Source organism: Salvelinus namaycush, chromosome 5, assembly GCF_016432855.1.
Source record: "Salvelinus namaycush isolate Seneca chromosome 5, SaNama_1.0, whole genome shotgun sequence".
In the NCBI taxonomy this organism is placed as follows: domain Eukaryota; kingdom Metazoa; phylum Chordata; class Actinopteri; order Salmoniformes; family Salmonidae; genus Salvelinus; species Salvelinus namaycush.
The window spans coordinates 51,362,698-51,380,203 of record NC_052311.1 but is presented as its reverse complement, the minus strand read 5'-3'; the positions used below and the strand labels follow the sequence as shown (position 1 = coordinate 51,380,203).

Below are 17,506 nucleotides of genomic sequence, written 5' to 3'. Positions count from 1 at the left end.
AATATCCAATATCTATTCTTCACTGCTGTGTTATTTTCCCTAGGGTGGGGTCATCACTACATCGGGAGGAGAGCTCCTGCAGGAGTCACGTTGACCAACAAACTTTCCCACTAACTACAGGGGTCTATTTCAGTAATACCTCCTCCACCCCTCCTGACAAACATACCTGTCCTCCATGACACCCGATGAAAGCAAATTTAAATTCTAGTTCCAAAATGGAGAACTTTCTCATTGAAAAGGAATGACACTTTTCATTCTTACGTTTCAATTTATCTCCTGACTTGATGGAATTTAAATTTAATTTCAGCCCCTGGAAAGAGAGCACTGTCACACAAAAACAATGGAGTGAATTTATGGCCCTATTCAGCTGTTCAGTCAAAACATTGACATGGTAAAAAAATCTGTAAATCACAAACAACATTGCTGTGTGGCCAGACTGTAGAATTCTATAAGATATTTCATTCATGCTGAGGATAATAGCTCTGAGACAGGATTGTGTCGAGTCACAGATCTGGGGAAGGGTACCAAAAAAAATGTCTGCCACCATACGTTCACCTTCCAACAGGACAACTACCCTAAACACACAGCTAAGACAACACAGGAGTGGCTTCAGGACAAGTCTCGGAATGTCCTTGAGTGGCCCAGACCGAGCCCGGACTTGAACCCAATCGAACATCTTTGGAGAGACCTGAAAATAGCTGTGCAGCAACGCTCCCCATCCAACCTGACAGAGCTTGAGATGATCTGCAGAGAAGAATGGGAGAAACTCCCCAAATACAGGTGTGCCAAGATTGTAGCGTCATACGCAAGACTCAAGATTGCAATCACTTCCAAAGGTGCTTCAACAAAGTACTGAGTAAAGGTTCTGAATAATGTAAATGTATATTTCATTTAAAAAAATCGTTTTTCTACATTTGCAAAAATTTCTAAAAACCTGTTTCTGCTTTGCCATTATGGGGTATTGTGTGTAGATTGATGAGGGGGGAAAAAAACAATTTAATCAATTTAAGAAGAATTAGTAAGAATAATAATCAAATTCATCACATACTTGTCGTTAGTTGAGAATCTTGCACTGTCAAAAACAAAAAGAACAGCACAAGCTTGCAGATGGATGTCCCTACCAAATCAGAAGATCCACCCAGAACATGTCTTATACACACATTGGAAAAACAAATGCTCAAGTAATTATTTCCCAGATTGACAAAATGTACATTTCTCATCAATATTTCTAATATATTTACACATACTTTCGTTGGACGACTAACACCTGTGAGTTATTATAGTGCCCTCTATCTATCTCTATGACTGGCACCCACTAGCTGTCAGTAGAATATTATGACGTAGTTTCCGGTATCACGCCCCGACTCACCAAAAAAAACTGTCGAACTGGGAAGGAGCAGTCAAAAGGGGTCGAAAATACTCAAATAATCTACAGTAAGTTAACGTTGTGTATGAATAAACCTCCTGTCCCCGATACTGTCACGTTGTCCGTATTATCAAGAGAAGTAGCAAACCAACATTTCATGATATGCTAACGTAGTGTTAGCTTGGCTAATAGGTAGCTAGCTAACTAGCAACACTAATCTCTGGAGCTTTGATAGCACAGCACTCGTAAAACGAACGTCTATTTGTCAGATATGCCAAAGTAGTTAACATCATACAATTACTTTCTACATAGACTAGTTTTGGTGGTTAGTGTAAACAATAAACAAGTAGGTAGCTAACTAGTCTCTGGCTGGATGGCTCGTTTTGACAGCTGTATGACGCAACGCGACAGGTGTTCTGAAGACTCGAATGTCTCCCCCTGAATTGTTGCTGGCTGGGTCAGGGTGTCAGAGGTCCAGTGTCTGTGTTTATGTTTATCCGTGACTTGTCTGTTGAATATAGTCATGCTGACTAAGCTCTTGAGCAATAATATTTTCTTCAACTGGCCATACATACGATTAAATAGTGATCATCAGGACTGGCTGTGTCTCACTCATTAATTACATTATAAAAGCATTTAAAAGTATTAGCTAGCTAGCCAATATCCCAGTGTTTTTTTAAATGATAAATTAACATAAACAATTCCAGAGACATGTCAATACATTTGAGTAGCCTAGTTAGTACCACAAGTAAGGACATTCAAAACGTTCAGATTTATAACTGTTTGAGAAGCATTGTTTTAATCACTTTCTCTATTTGACAGAACCCCAAGAAACATAGCTGCTTCACTCTCCACCAGGATTACATCGTGATTGGACACAGAACCATCTCCACGCCAATGACAGCTCTTTAGAGGGGAAAACACCCTGTCCACCACAGTCATTGGCTGAGCTGGACTTGAGATCACAATGATGAAGAGGATCTGAGGGAGTCTTCCTCCTCAGGTGTAGGAGGCACGCCCTGTCCTTTCCCATCCCCTTGACACACCCATTAATATGAACCATGGACCCAGGAGCAGTTGACAGTCCCGTCACCTTAGTCATCAAGGCCCCAAACCAGAAGTATGACGACCAGACAATAAACTGTTTTCTCAACTGGACGGTAGAGAAACTGAAGAGTCACATCTCGAATGTGTACCCAAGCAAGCCGGTGAGTTGGTACTGCCATTTTTTTGTTCCTCATCCCCACCATTCCATTAACTAAGGGGAGTGGATAGGGCAGGTGGAACCGTCCGCCTGGAGAGCTACTGGGTGTGCAGGCTTTTGCTCCAGCTCAGCTCTAGGTCTAACTCTCAAAGGAATAACCACAGTAAAAGTATCTGCAAAGTATACTGAACAAAACTATAAATGCAACAATTTCAAATATTTTACTGAGTTGCAGTTCATATAATCAGTCAATTGAAATAAATAAATTAGGCCCTAATCTATGGATTTTACATGACTGGGAATACAGATACCTTTAAAAAAAAGTAGGGGTGTGGATCAGAAAACTAGTCAGTATCTGGTGTTACCACCATTTTCCTCATGCAGGGCGACACATCTCCTTTGCATAGAGTTGATCAGGCTGTTGATTAGGGCCTGTGGAATGTTGTCCAACTCCTCTTCAATGGCTGTGCAAAGTTGTTGGATATTGGTGGGAACTGGAACATGCAATAATACATGTCGATCCAGAGCATCTCAAACACTATTACGGACTACAAAGGGAAACCCAGACGCGAGCTGCCCAGTGACGCGAGCCTACCAGACAAGCTAAATGCCGTTTATGCTCGCTTCGAGGCAAGCAACACTGAAGCATGCACGAGAGCACCAGCTGTTTTGGATGACTGTGTGATAACACTCTCGGTAGCCAATGTGAACAAAACCTTTAAACAGGTCAACATTCACAAAGCCTCTGGGCCAGACAGATTACCAGGATGTGTATACTCAAAGCATGAGCGGACCAACTGTCAAGTGTCTTCACTCACATTTTCTTTCTTTTTTTAAATTTTTTTATCCCATTTTCTCCCCAATTTTCGTGGTATCCAATCGCTAGTAATTACTATCTTGTCTCATCGCTACAACTCCCGTACGGGCTCGGGAGAGACGAAGGTCGAAAGCCATGCGTCCTCCGAAGCACAACCCAACCAAGCCGCACTGCTTCTTAACACAGCGCGCCTCCAACCCGGAAGCCAGCCGCACCAATGTGTCGGAGGAAACACCGTGTACCTGGCCCCCTTGGTTAGCGCGCACTGCGCCCGGCCCGCCACAGGAGTCGCTGGAGCGCGATGAGACAAGGATATCCCTACCGGCCAAACCCTCCCTAACCCGGACGACGCTATGCCAATTGTGCGTCGCCCCACGGACCTCCCAGTCGCGGCCGGCTGCGACAGAGCCTGGGCGCGAACCCAGAGACTCTGGTGGCGCAGTTAGCACTGCGATGCAGTGCCCTAGACTACTGCGCCACCCGGGAGGCCCCCTTCACTCACATTTTCAACATCTCCCTGACTGAGTCTGTAATGCTTACATGTTTCAAGCAGACCACCATAGTCCCTGTGCCCAAGGAAACGAAGGTAACCTGCCTAAATGATTACCGCCCCCTGGCACTCACGTCGGTAGCCATGAGGTGCTTTGAAAGGTTTTTCATGGCTCACATCAACAGCATCCTCCCGGACACCCTAGACCCACTCCAATTGGCATACCGCCCCAACAGATCCACAGATGACGCAATCGCACTCCACACCGCCCTTTCTCACCTGGACAAAAGGAACACCTATGTGAGAATGATGTTCATCGACTCCAGCTCTGCGTTCATCACCATAGTGCCCACGAAGCTCATCACTAAGCTAAGGACTCTGGTACTAAACACCTCCCTCTGCAACTGGATCCTGGACTTCCTGATGGGCCACCCCCAGGTGGTAAGAGTAGGCAACAACACGTCTGCCACGCTGATCCTTAACACTGGGGCCCCTCAGGAGTGTGTACTTAGTCCCCTCCTGTATTCCCTGTTCACCCATGACTGCGTGGCCAAACACGACTTCAACACCATCATAAAGTTTGCTGACAGGACGATGAGATGATGAGATGGCCTATAGGGAGGAGGTCAGAGAACTGGCAGTATGGTGCCAGGACAACAACCTCTCCCTCAACGTGAGCAAGACAAAGGAGCTGATCGTGGACTACAGGAAAAGGCGGGCCGAACAGGCCCCCATTAGTGGAGCCGGTCGAGAGTTTCAAGTTCCTTGGTGTCCACATCACCAATGAACTATCATGGTCCAAACATACCAAGACAGTCATGAAGAGGGCACGACAAAACCTTTTCCCCCTCAGGAGACAGAAAAGATTTGGCATGGGCCCCCAGATCATCAAAAGGTTCTACACCATCAAGAGCATCCTGACCGGTTGCATCCCCGCCTGGTATGGCAACTGCCTGGCATCTGACCGTGAGGCGCTACAGAGGGTAGTGCGAATGGCCCAGTACATCACTGGGGCCAAACTTCCTGCCATCCAGGACCTATAAATAGGCAGTGTCAGAGGAAAGCCCATAAAATTGTCAGAGACTCCAGTCACCCAAGCTATAGACTGTTTTCTCTGCTACCGCACGGCAAGCGGTACCGGAGCGCCAAGTCTAGGACCAAAAGGCTCCTCAAAAGCTTCTACCCCCAAGCCATTAGACTGTTGAACAATTCATAAAAATCGCCACCGGAAAATTTACATTCACCCCCCCTTGTACACTGCTGCTACTCGCTGTTTGTTTGTTACCTATGCATAGTCACTAAGCCCCCACCTACAGTTGAAGTCGGAAGTTTACTTACACTTAGGTTGGAGTCATTAAAACTCATTTTTCAACCACTCCACAAATGTCTTGTTAACAAACTATAGTTTTGGCAAGTAGGTTAGGACATCTACTTTGTTTGACACAAGTCATTAAGAGGCTCCTCTGTCCTCCACTCGTTACCTGTATTAATGGCACCTGTTTGAACTTGTTATCAGTATAAAAGACACCTGTCCACAACCTCAAACAGTCACACTCCAAACTCCACTATGGCCAAGACCAAAGAGCTGTCAAAGGACACCAGAAACAAAATTGTAGACCTGCACCAGGCTGGGAAGACTGAATCTGCAATAGGTAAGCAGCTTGGTTTGAAGAAATCAACTGTGGGAGCAATTATAATGAAATGGAAGACATACAAGACAACTGATAATCTCCCTCGATCTGGGGCTCCACGCAAGATCTCACCCCGTGGGGTCAAAATGATCACAAGAACGGTGAGCAAAAATCCCAGAACCACACGGGGGGACCTAATGAATGACCTGCAGAGAGCTGGGACCAAAGTAACAAAGCCTACCATCAGTAACACACTACGCCGCCAGGGACTCAAATCCTGCAGTGCCAGACGTGTCCCCCTGCTTAAGACAGTACATTTGGATGATCCAGAAGAAGATTGGGAGAATGTCATATGGTCAGATAAACCAAAATAGAACTTTTTGGTAAAAACTCAACTCGTCGTGTTTGGAGGACAAAGAATGCTGAGTTGCATCCAAAGAACACCATACCTACTGTGAAGCATGGGGGTAGAAACATCATGCTTTGGGGCTGTTTTTCTGCAAAGGGACCAGGACGACTGATCCGTGTAAAGGAAAGAATGAATGGGGCCATGTATCGTGAGATTTTGAGTGAAACCTCCTTCCATCAGCAAGGGCATTGAAGATGAAACGTGGCTGGGTCTTTCAGCATGACAATGATCCCAAACACACCGCCCGGGCAACGAAGGAGTGGCTTCGTAAGAAGCATTTCAAGGTCCTGGAGTGGCCTAGCCAGTCTCCAGATCTCAACCCCATAGAAAATCTTTGGAGGTAGTTGAAAGTCCGTGTTGCCCAGCAACAGCCCCAAAACATCACTGCTCTAGAGGAGATCTGCATGAAGGAATGGGCCAAAATACCAGCAACAGTGTGTGAAAACCTTGTGAAGACTTACAGAAAACGTTTGACCTCTGTCATTGCCAACAAAGGGTATATAACAAAGTATTGAGAAACTTTTGTTATTGACCAAATACTTATTTTCCACCATAATTTGCAAATAAATTCATTAAAAATCCTACAATGAGCGCCCAGGCTCTGTCGCAGCCGGCCGCGACCGGGAGGTCCGTGGGGCGACGCACAATTGGCCTAGCGTCGTCCGGGTTAGGGAGGGTTTGGCCGGTAGGGATATCCTTGTCTCATCGCGCTCCAGCGACTCCTGTGGCGGGCCGGGCGCAGTGCGCGCTAACCGAGGGGACCGGGTGCACGGTGTTTCCTCCGACACATTGGTGCGGCTGGTTCCGGGTTGGAGGCGCGCTGTGTTAAGAAGCAGTGCGGCTTGGTTGGGTTGTGCTTCGGAGGACGCATGGCTTTCGATCTTCGTCTCTCCCGAGCCCGTACGGGAGTTGTAACGATGAGACAAGATAGTAATTACTAGCGATTGGATACCACGAAAATTGGGGAGAAAAGGGGATAACATTTAAAAAATAATAAAAAATAAAAATAAATTCCTACAATGTGATTTTCTGGATTTTTTTTTTCTCATTTTGTCTGTCATAGTTGAAGTGTACCTATGATGAAAATTACAGGCCTCTCTCATCTTTTTAAGTGGGAGAACTTGCACAATTGGTGGCTGACTAAATACTTTTTTGCCCCACTGTATATATATTATTATTTTTTTCAAATTTTTATATAAATCGTTATCGGCTTTTTTTTGTCCTCCAATAATCGGTATCGGCGTTGAAAAATCATAATCGGTCGACCTCTAATATCGACATAACCTGAAAGGCCACTTGGCAAGGAAGAAGTCACTGCTCCAAAACCGCCATAAAAAAGCCAGACTACGGTTTGCAACTGCACATGGGGACAAAGATTGTACTTTTTGGAGAAATGTCCTCTGGTCTGATGAAACAAAAATGTAACTGTTTGGCCATAATGACCATCGTTATGTTTGGAGGGAAAAGAGGGAGGCTTGTAAGCCAAAGAACACCATCCCAACCGTGAAACACGGGGGTAGCAGCATCATGTTGTTTGGGTGCTTTGCTGCAGGAGGGACTGGTGCACAAAATAGATGGCATCATGAGGTGGGAAAATTATGTGGATATATTGAAGCAACATCTCAAGACATCAGTCAGGAAGTTAAAGCTTTCACTGGATTGCATTTCAATTAACAGGTGTGCCTTGTTTTAAAGTGAATATGTGGAATTTCTTTCCTTAATGCATTTGAGCCAATCAGTTGTCCTGTCAGCAAAAAATAAAACCTTGAATGAGATGGTGTCCCAATTTTTGACGGGTACTGTACATCATGTGAAATAATTCTGTAAGGCGTTGTCTTGTGACGCTGCAGGTATGCTTTCAAGTGTGTAATCTACCCTAATCTAATCTGAAGATGCTTAGTCTCTTCTGGAACACAAGCTAGGTTTCCATCCAATTGGTGCCAGATTTTCATGCAAATATTCTAAAATCTACATAAAAACAATGCGCACGTTTTCCAACCAGAGATATTACTAATGTCATGTACTGTCACTGTATCGGATCAATCAAACATTTATGTCTATGGTTGCAATAGTACTTCTGTATTAATAAACGTAATATTGCCCTACCACCTTGTTGATATACTTTCAGCACCATTGTTCTTGCATGTAACATTTCCATACTTTTTGCATTTAGGGTTTATCAACCCAAACTATGTGATTTTTAAATGATCTAGTAGCGTATTCTGCAACATAGGCTTTCTCAGAATGACAGTTGTGTTATTTTAGTCATCCAAGGATCAGCGGCTGGTATACTCGGGCCATCTCCTCCAGGACCACCTGCAGCTGAGGGATGTCCTCAGGAAGGTAAAGACCACTCTCAACCTTGTCTCTGTTTTTCTGCTGTGGCATATGGTCGAGAAGTTTGGAGTATGGTGGACTAACACTATATCTGAAATGTTAGAATTGGTATGCAATATCACAGAAACCTCACTCAACATAACAGACAACTGACTGCTGAGCCTTTATTGAATAGGGCCCACCCCGTTGTGTGTCTGAGAGAGAGGGTGAGCGTGAGGCAGAGATTGTGACGGTGTAACAATAGCTGATCTGATGTAGTAAGCAACATTGTTGAGGTTGGCTTTGTCCCTTAATTCTAGCCTGTTCCCTGAAATTCCTCCCTCGCTCACTCGCTCTCACTCTCACGCCCTCCAATCACCAAAACAGAATCAAATGATTAATTACGCCCTTCTCCTTTTCTCCCACATCCAACCCTCTATTTCCGCCTACAGCAGGAGGGTTATCACATGATGCACCTGGTGTGTGCCTCCCGTAGCCCACCAGCCTCGCCCACGCCCCACTGCTCCACCCCCAGCTCTGTGACCTCTGACCCCAGCTCCAGCTCTGGGGTACGTCTAATGGTGTGGAGTCATTCTGTGGAGCTCAACAATTCAATCTGATAGAAATGAAATGTCTAGAACACATAACAGAATGTTCTGTCATTTGGAATGGAGAGTAGGGTGTGGTCTATACATTACATTTCTACTCGGTGACTTGGAACGTATCTGTTTGTTGTCTTTACGGTAGGGCTGGTCGACATGACAAATATCACAATATTTTTCAAATTTCTTACGGTATTTGAGTTTTTTTAACATTACAAGTTCTAAATATGCTTTATTAATAGTGCATGACCCTGGGGTGGCAACACATACATTCTAAGGGGTTTTTAATAGGGCTTTGGACATTCAATGAAACTTCAACCAAAAGTTGGAATATAGTGGGCACTTTGAATCCAGTGATTGACACAGTGAATGAAAAAGCGAGGGAGAGGTTGTGACGGGGTAGGAACCAACTGACATTACACATAGTGGCATAACACATTTAACAAACTAAACATTGAAATACCGTTATACAAGGTAAAGTAAAAACCCACGCATGTCTGTGCATCAATACCGGTGTGTGTATATAGTAAAATACTCTATACGGTTTATGATTGGTGTATGTCTTGTCACACAGAGTTCAGACAATGCTGGCTCCACCCCCCAAGCCACAACACCAAATCAGGACGGTCAGTCCGCCGCCTCCTCAGTAGCAGGAAGTTATGATGGACTAAGGCATCGTGGAGGCTTCCCCCAATTTAACCCTCAAAATCCTACCTCTACTGGTATAATGCAATGGTAAGCACTGTTCTCGTGTATTGGGATCAATTCTACTTCAGTTTCTACCTAGTCAGGAAAATAAGTGAAATTCAATTTAGATTTTTTTTAAATGGTGGGAAAAATGAAGAAAATATTGTGTGCGCATAATTTTTGATTGCATGTGTGACTGTTTTTCCTCCATAGGCCAGATGGGACGCAGGTCCCGATACAGGGGGGTATGGCTGCAGGTGTGCCCCCCCACCCCATGTACATGCCCATGCAGGTCCTCTGGTGGCAGCAGATGTATGCACGCCACTACTACATGCAATAGTAAGTCAGAGTCGTCTGCACTTAGAGTCCAATCCTAACAACCCATAAGGACCACAGACTTCTCTACGTTGGAATGAGTTATATTCACTTGCTTCTATCCGCTAATACTTATTTATGTCTTTCTTTCTCTCCATCTTCCAGTCAAGCAGCAGTGGCAGCCTCACAGCCCCCCTCCACCAGTCCCACCCACTCCCCCCAACCCGCACAGCCCAATGAAGCTCCACCTCCCCTGGGGCCTAACCCCGCCCCTAACCCCATCCAAGAGGACAGGCCGGCCAATCCCAATATCCAGATGAATGCCCAAGGCGGGGCCGTGCTAAATGAGGATGAACTGAACCGTGATTGGCTGGACTGGATGTACGCGGTCTCCCGCGCCGCCATCTTGCTCAGCATTGTGTATTTCTACTCCTCCTTTGGCCGCTTCGTCATGGTGATAGGCGCCATGCTGCTCGTCTTTTTGTGAGTTCTCGTCTGTACACTATCAGTTTGACATTAGAATGGATACTTTTGAAGGACCCTGTTTACTTTGTACAGTGGGCTCCAAAATGACTGGCAAACCTGACTGGCAATGCACAAACAATACTTGAAAAAATATAAACAATATAATTATAGAGAAACTCAAAAAACCAACATGTGAGAAATACTGTACTTTATTAATGTTTCAATGGAACCCACCAAAATCATTTATTGATTTAATAAAAAAATCAATGTCCTCCAAATCAAGGTTTCACAATTAATGGCTCCCTTAAAGATTATTGTAAATAACATCTACCAAAATTAAACCAGGAATTAAATTCCACTTATCTAAGTCTTAAGGAACTATATTGAGCCATTACATCACATCCTGTTTCACTCGGGTGTAAAAATGAGGTAACACGCATGCAATATCCCTTTGTCATCCAACACTATGAAGAAAACAAAAGAACTGGCAGTTCAAAAGAGACAGATGGTCGTAGACCTTCATAAAGCAAATCAACGTTTATTTGTCACGTGCGCTGAATACAACCTTACAGTGAGGCTGTCTCGTCGTTGTCGGTGATCAGGCCTACCACTGTTGTGTCGTCTGCAAAGTTATTGATGGTGTTGGAGTCATGCTTGGCCACGCAGTCGTGTGTGAACAGGGAGTACAGGAGGGGACTGAGCACGCACCCCTGAGGGGCTCCAGTGTTGAGGATCAGAGTGGCGGATGTGTTGCTACCTACCCTCACCACCTGGGGGCGGCCCGTCAGGAAGTCCAGGATCCAGTTGCAGAGGAAGGTGTTTAGTCCCAGGATCCTTAGCTTAGTGATAAGCTTTGAGTCTGTTAATGGCTACAAGAAGATCCACAAACAATTGAATATACCACTGAGCACGGTCAGGGCAATTATTAAACAATTCAAAAGATATGGAACAGTTGAAAACCTCACGGGTAGAGGACGCAAAAGCATTTTGCCCCCCAGGATAGGGAGGAGGATGGTGAGAGAAGCAACAAAATCCCCAAGAATCACTGTGAAAGAATTGCAGGCCTTGGTGGTGTCTTGGGGTCACCAGGTTTCAAAAAGCACCATCAGACGCCACCTCCACAACCTCTTTGGAAGGGTTGTCATAAGAAAGCCCTTTCTGACCCCAAGACACAGACGCAAGTGCTTGGAGCCAAACGTCATTTAAATTATGACTGGAAGAAGGTGCTCTGGTCAGATGAGACCAAAATTGAACGTTTTGATCAGATACAGCATCGGCATGTTTGGTGTCGGAACAGAGATGCATACAAGGAGAGGCACCTCATACTCACGTTGAAATATGGAGGGGGGTCAGTGATGTTTTGGGGCTGTTTTAATTCCAGAGGTCCAGAGGTTAAGATTGATGGCATAATGAATTCCACCAAGAATCAGGCAATTTTGGCTGACATTCTGGTTGCCTCTGCCAGAAGGCTTGGACTTGGCCGTAGGTGGACTTTCCAACAAGACAATGACCAAAACATACCTCAAGATCCACACAGAAATGCTTCTGTGACAGCAAAATCAATGTTCTGCCATGGCCATCTCAGTCGCCGGACCTCAATCCAATTGAAAACCTGTGGGATTAGTTGAAGAGGGAAGTTGATAAGTGCAAACCCAAGAATGTGAAGGATCTTGAAAGGATCTGCGTAGAGGAATGGTTCAAAATCCCTCCAAATGTGTTCCTTAACCGTGTCAACATTACAGGAAAAGACCATGCTGTTATCCTTGCCAGAGGTGGATGCACTAAGTACTAAATGAGGAGTGCCAATAATTATGAAACCTTGATTTTGATGAAATGTATTTGTATTAAATAATTGTATGATTTTGGTTAGTTCCATTAAAACATTAATAAAGTACAGTATTTCTCACATGTTGGTATTTTGAGTTTATCTCTATAATTATATTGTTTATATTTGTTTAAGTATTGTTTGTGCATTGCCAGTCAGGGGTGACAGTAATTTTGGAGCCCACTGTATCTGTGTGTGAGATACTAATTTTGTGGTGTTAACTAGGCACAGGGCTGGTTGGTTCCCCTTTAGGCCAGAGCTGCAGAACCCCGGAGGAGGAGGAGCGGGGTTAGCTCATCAGGACGAGGCAGAGAGACACCAGGACATCCAGGAGATGGTGGGTGCTCCTTGTTTAAGATGGACTCCATTCCTGTCTGTGTGGTTATGTTTTTCTGTCTGATCTGTCTTTGTCTGTGTGGTTGTTTTTCTGTCTGTGTCCAAGCTGCTCCTTTCTCTCTGCCACATTCTTTCTCCATCTCTGCTTTTTAAACCGATGGTCCTTCTCTTATTCTCTCGTTTTCTCGTCCTGTTTCTCTCCATCTCAGGAGCGGATCATGGATGAAGGGCTGGAGGATGAGGAGGGCGACAGTGGAGAGGAAGGCCCAGAGGACCCGGCAGCTCCCGCTGCCCCCCGCCACCACGGCTTCCTGGCCGCCGCCTGGTCCTTCATCAGCACCTTCTTCACCTCCCTCATCCCAGAGGGACCCCCCCAACCCGCAAACTAAATCAGGGAGGGAGACCCCCCCCGCCCCCCCCAGCAACAACCTCCCATACTGCCAACTACCAGACTGTAAAAAGTGCTGCAGTGTGGGGGAAGTCTTGAATAAATCAATGAACATCGAACAAACTAACATGTTATGCCATGTTAAACAAGCTAACAATGCTTTATATTCCAGAGGCTTCTCTGATTTCAGCATACAAACCGGTACACACACACTTTATTTCCTTTGATCATGTCTGCTCATTCAGATTTTGGTGGCATTGAAAGGCCTCGAAAGGTCGTCCATTTTAAGCAGTGATACAGCCATTGCATTTATCGTTTTGGAGAATAGATGAAAGGACATACACACCTAAATGTGTATGAATATTGCAATGACTCTAGGACATATGTTTATCTCTGTGTATATGAGCATTATCTATTTACATATAAATATATACATCTTAATTCCTGACAAAATGCGTTTTTGATTAAAAGCCTTGTGGTTTCATGTGTGTGTGAACTGTCTTCTATGATTGGTTCAATTGAAGGACAAGTGAGATGTTTTCTATTTGATTTACTGTATTTGGGAGTCACTAAGTGGAAGTTGGTGCTCTTTTTCATCTGGTGCAGTTGACATAGTGGGATTGAATCATCCATTCAAAGCCCTGTAACCATAGATATCCTATATTGAGTATTCTATGCATGATACAGCTTATATTAACTCAGGAATTCTACTTCATTCTCCAAGATGGCTGCTTGATGACTACTCAAATCTAAGTTTATTGGTTGCATACACAGGTTTGCAGGTGTTATCGCAGGTGCAGAGAAATGCTTGTGTTTCTTGCTCCAACAGTGCAGTGCCAACAGGCTCTATGATGTTAAAGTAGAGGAGCAGCAGCAGGAGGAACGTGAGAACCTATGGCATGATGGTGGTTACTTCAACCTAGAATCCCTAACGGATTCTGAGGCCTTTTTTGAGACCACCGCCTGGGTCTCTGGAAACTGAAGAAACCTCTAGCCACCTTAACCTCCATGACAGGGGTAGGCAACCCTGTTCCTGGAGTGCTGCAGGTACTGCAGGATTTTGTTCCAACTAGGCACCACACCTGACCAACTGAGCTAATTGATCAGTTCAGAGATTAGGTGCTTGAAAAACATTTTTGCCCACATTACAAATGGCTATCTCGGTCTGCTAATAGAGGACTAGCAAAGGCCCAGTGCACTACTTTTGTGAATAAAAATTATTAAATTCTGCTTTTTCAGGGGGTGCAGCAGCACCCCTACTTCCTGTGGCTATGCTTGTGACGTATTCTAAATTCTGAGGGTGAAACCCTAGACCCAATTAGATCCAATTTGCATACTGCCCCAACAGATCCACAGATGATGCAGTCACTATTGCACTCCACACTGCCCTTTCCCACCTGGACAAAAGGAATACCAACGTGAGAATGCTATTCATTGACTACAACTCAGCGTTCAACACCATAGTGCCGTCAAAGCTCATCAATAAGCTAAGGACCCTGGGACTAAACACCTCCCTCTGCAACTGGATCCTGGACTTCCTGCCGGGCCGCCCCCAGGTGATAAGGGTAGGTAACAACACATCTGCCACGTTGATCCTCAACACAGAGGGCCCTCTGGGGTGCGTGCTCAGCCCACTCCTGTACTCCCTGTTCACTCATGACTGCACGACTCCAACACCATCATTCAATTTGCCGATGACACAACAGTTGTAGGCCTGATCACCGACGACAACGAGACAGCCTATAGGGAGGTCAGAGACCTGACTGTGTGGTGCAAGGACAACAACCTCTCCCTCAACGTAATCAAGACAAAGGAGATGATTGTGGACTACAGGAAAAAGAGGACAGAGAACGCCACCATTCTCATCGACGGGTCTGCAGTGGAGCAGGTTGAGAGCTTCAAGTTCCTTGGTGTCCACATCACCAACAAACTAACATGGTCCAAGCACACCATGACAGTCATGAAGCGGACACGACAAAGCCTATTCCCCCTCAGGAGACTGAAAAGATTTGGCATGGGTCCTCAGATCCTCAAAAGGTTCTACAGCTGCACCATCGAGAGCATCCTGACTGGTTGCATCACTGCCTGGTATGGCAACTGCTCGGCCTCCGACCGCAAGGCACTACAGGGGTAGTGCGAACGGCCCAGTACATCATTGGGGCCAAGCTTCCTGCCATCCAGGACATATATACCAGGCGGTGTCAGAGGAAGGACCTGAAAATTGTCAAAGACTCCAGCCACCCTAGTCAGAGACTGTTATCTCTGCTACCACACAGCAAGCGGTAGCGGAGCGCCAAGTCTAGGTCCAAGAGGTTTCTAAACAGCTTCTACCCCCAAGCCATAAGACTCCTGAACATCTAGTCAAATGGCTACCCAGACTATTCACATTGCCCCCTCTCCACACCACCTCTCCACACCACTCTCTGTTGTCATCTATGCATAGTCACTTTAATTAACTCTACCTACATGTACATGCTACCTCAACTAACCGGTGCCCCTGCACATTGACTCTGTACCGGCACCCCCCTGTATATATTGATATTTTTTACTGCTCCTCTTTAATTACTTGTTACTTTTATCTCTTATTCTTATCCATATATTTTTTTAACTGCACTGTCGGTTAGGGGCTTGTAAGTAAGCATTTCACTGTAAGGTCTACACCTGTTGTATTCGGCGCATGTGACTAATATAATTTGATTTGGTTTGATTTGATTGGTTCAATTGAATGACACTTGAGAGAGGTTCTCTAATTGGCCTGCAGGTGGTGCCATTGTAAATAAAATAAAAAAAGCTTGTGATTTTAGAACGATACTGTTTAGCTGTCTGTGGGTGATCAGTGAATGCTAGGGCTTTGTCGGTGTCCTCTGAGACGGAGTGGTTCTCAGTAGACCTACAGGCTGGATCGGTGCTTTTAAAAAGTTCAACAAGGCACGCATATCCTGGCAGATTCTTTCTATTTTTCATGCGGTCAATGTCAGATGCAGGGGAAACGTGTCGCGTGGCACTGCTCAGTGGACAAACCCATACGCATATTTTGGTAGTAACTGAGTGCATTCATACACTTCAGTGCTCTTTTTCATATGGTGCAAGTACAGGTGCCATAGCAACAGTGGGAAATGTATCAGCCAAAAAGAGCCCTGTAACCATATCCTTTTCAAATGGAATGTAGTCATATGCCTGTAACAGCATGTGTTATGATGTCACAAAACCATCATCATGGAATCCATCAGTTACATAATCATTGGCAACAATGATAGAAGTCACTCCAATGACAGAACTACCTTCATTGACATATCCACCTTCAGAGAGGACTGTTGAGATATTTTGTATTTTATTTAACTTCTATTTAACTAGGCAAGTCAGTTAAGAACAAATTCTTATCTACAATGACAGCCTACCCCGGCCAAACCCAGACGGCGCTGGGCCAATTGTACGCCATCCTATGGGACTCCCAATCACGGCCAGATGTGATACACCCTGGATTTGAACCAGGGACTGTAGTGACGCCTCTTGCATTGAGATGCAGTGCCTTAGACCGCTGAGCCACTCAGGAGCCCAATAGCCTACATTTGGTTTTGAATTCCGTAACGTGTCATTCGATAAAATAATCCCTTCACGTTATAAACCTTGGCCTAGGTTGAACCGTCCTGGTGACTGTTATTTTGATGTACTCTATGTTGACAATTATATCATGGATTTACTTAGGTGTAAACAATACAGAACTGATTAAAGGTGTTTTGTGGACTGTCATAATCTCAGTTAACCCAGAACCAAAATCTTGTGTAATTTGGTCAGACTTTATGTTTACGTAGTCTGTCCACCAGGGAATAGGACTGTCATGACTGTCGTGATTTTTTTGTCTAATTTGTATTCCTCAGGTCTTAAGACAAATTATCATCATTGATGACAGCAGTGATGAGGAAGAGGAAGTTGTTATCAGGGTGGGGGGTATGATATTTGTGCATCTGTAACTTTCTCACTCATCATTATTCACAATTCATTCAGAATTATCCGTAATCATGGTACCAGCCACATTAATGTAGAAGTGTTTAGAAACATATTATGCTCTTATTTACAGTGGTGTAAAGTACTTAAGTAAAAGTACTACTTAAGTCGTTTTTTTGGGTATCTGTACTTCACTTTACTATTTATATTTTTGACAACTTTTACACTACATTCCTAAAGAAAATTATGTACTTTTTACTACATACGCTTTCCCTGACACCCAAAAGTGTTCGTTACATGTTGAATGCTTATTAGCAGGACAGGAATATGATCTAATTCCCACACTTATCAAGAGACTATCCCTGGTCATAACTACTGCCTCTGATCTGGCGGACTCACTAAACACATGCTTAGTTTGTAAATGATGTCTAAGTGTTGGAGTGTGCCCCTGGCTATCTGTAAATAACTAGAAAATGTGTCTGTCTGCTTTGCTTAATATAAGGAATTTGAAATACTATTTATACTTGTACTTTTACTTTTGATACTTAAGTATATTTAAAACCAAATACTTTTAGACTTTTACTAAAGTAGTATTTTTCTGGGTGATTTTCACTTTTACTCAAGTCATTTTCTATTAAGGTATCTTTACTTTCACTCAAGTATGACAATTGGTTACTTTTTCCACCACTGCTTATTTACAATAAAAGTGA

At 44.4% G+C, this 17,506-nt stretch overlaps 1 protein-coding gene across 1 annotated transcript; it reads left to right on the top strand.

Moving 5' to 3' along the window:
- The first annotated feature begins 1,345 nt into the window (after positions 1-1,345).
- herpud2 (HERPUD family member 2) lies at positions 1,346-13,335 on the top strand. Its single transcript, XM_038994408.1, has 9 exons — positions 1,346-1,434; positions 2,189-2,574; positions 8,183-8,260; positions 8,686-8,802; positions 9,410-9,570; positions 9,736-9,861; positions 10,003-10,320; positions 12,353-12,464; positions 12,673-13,335. The coding sequence occupies exons 2-9, from the start codon at positions 2,428-2,430 to the stop codon at positions 12,850-12,852; spliced, it is 1,239 nt and encodes a 412-aa protein (XP_038850336.1). The 5' UTR covers positions 1,346-1,434; positions 2,189-2,427; the 3' UTR covers positions 12,853-13,335.
- Positions 13,336-17,506: the final 4,171 nt, after the last annotated feature.

Coding starts and splice junctions, on each gene's coding strand:
- herpud2 (XM_038994408.1), top strand. CDS start 2,428: ATGGACCCAGGAGCAGTTGACAGTCCCGTCACCTTAGTCATCAAGGCC. Junction 9,571..9,735: donor TCTACTGGTATAATGCAATG/GTAAGCACTGTT, acceptor TTTCCTCCATAG/GCCAGATGGGACGCAGGTCC. Junction 12,465..12,672: donor ACCAGGACATCCAGGAGATG/GTGGGTGCTCCT, acceptor TCTCCATCTCAG/GAGCGGATCATGGATGAAGG.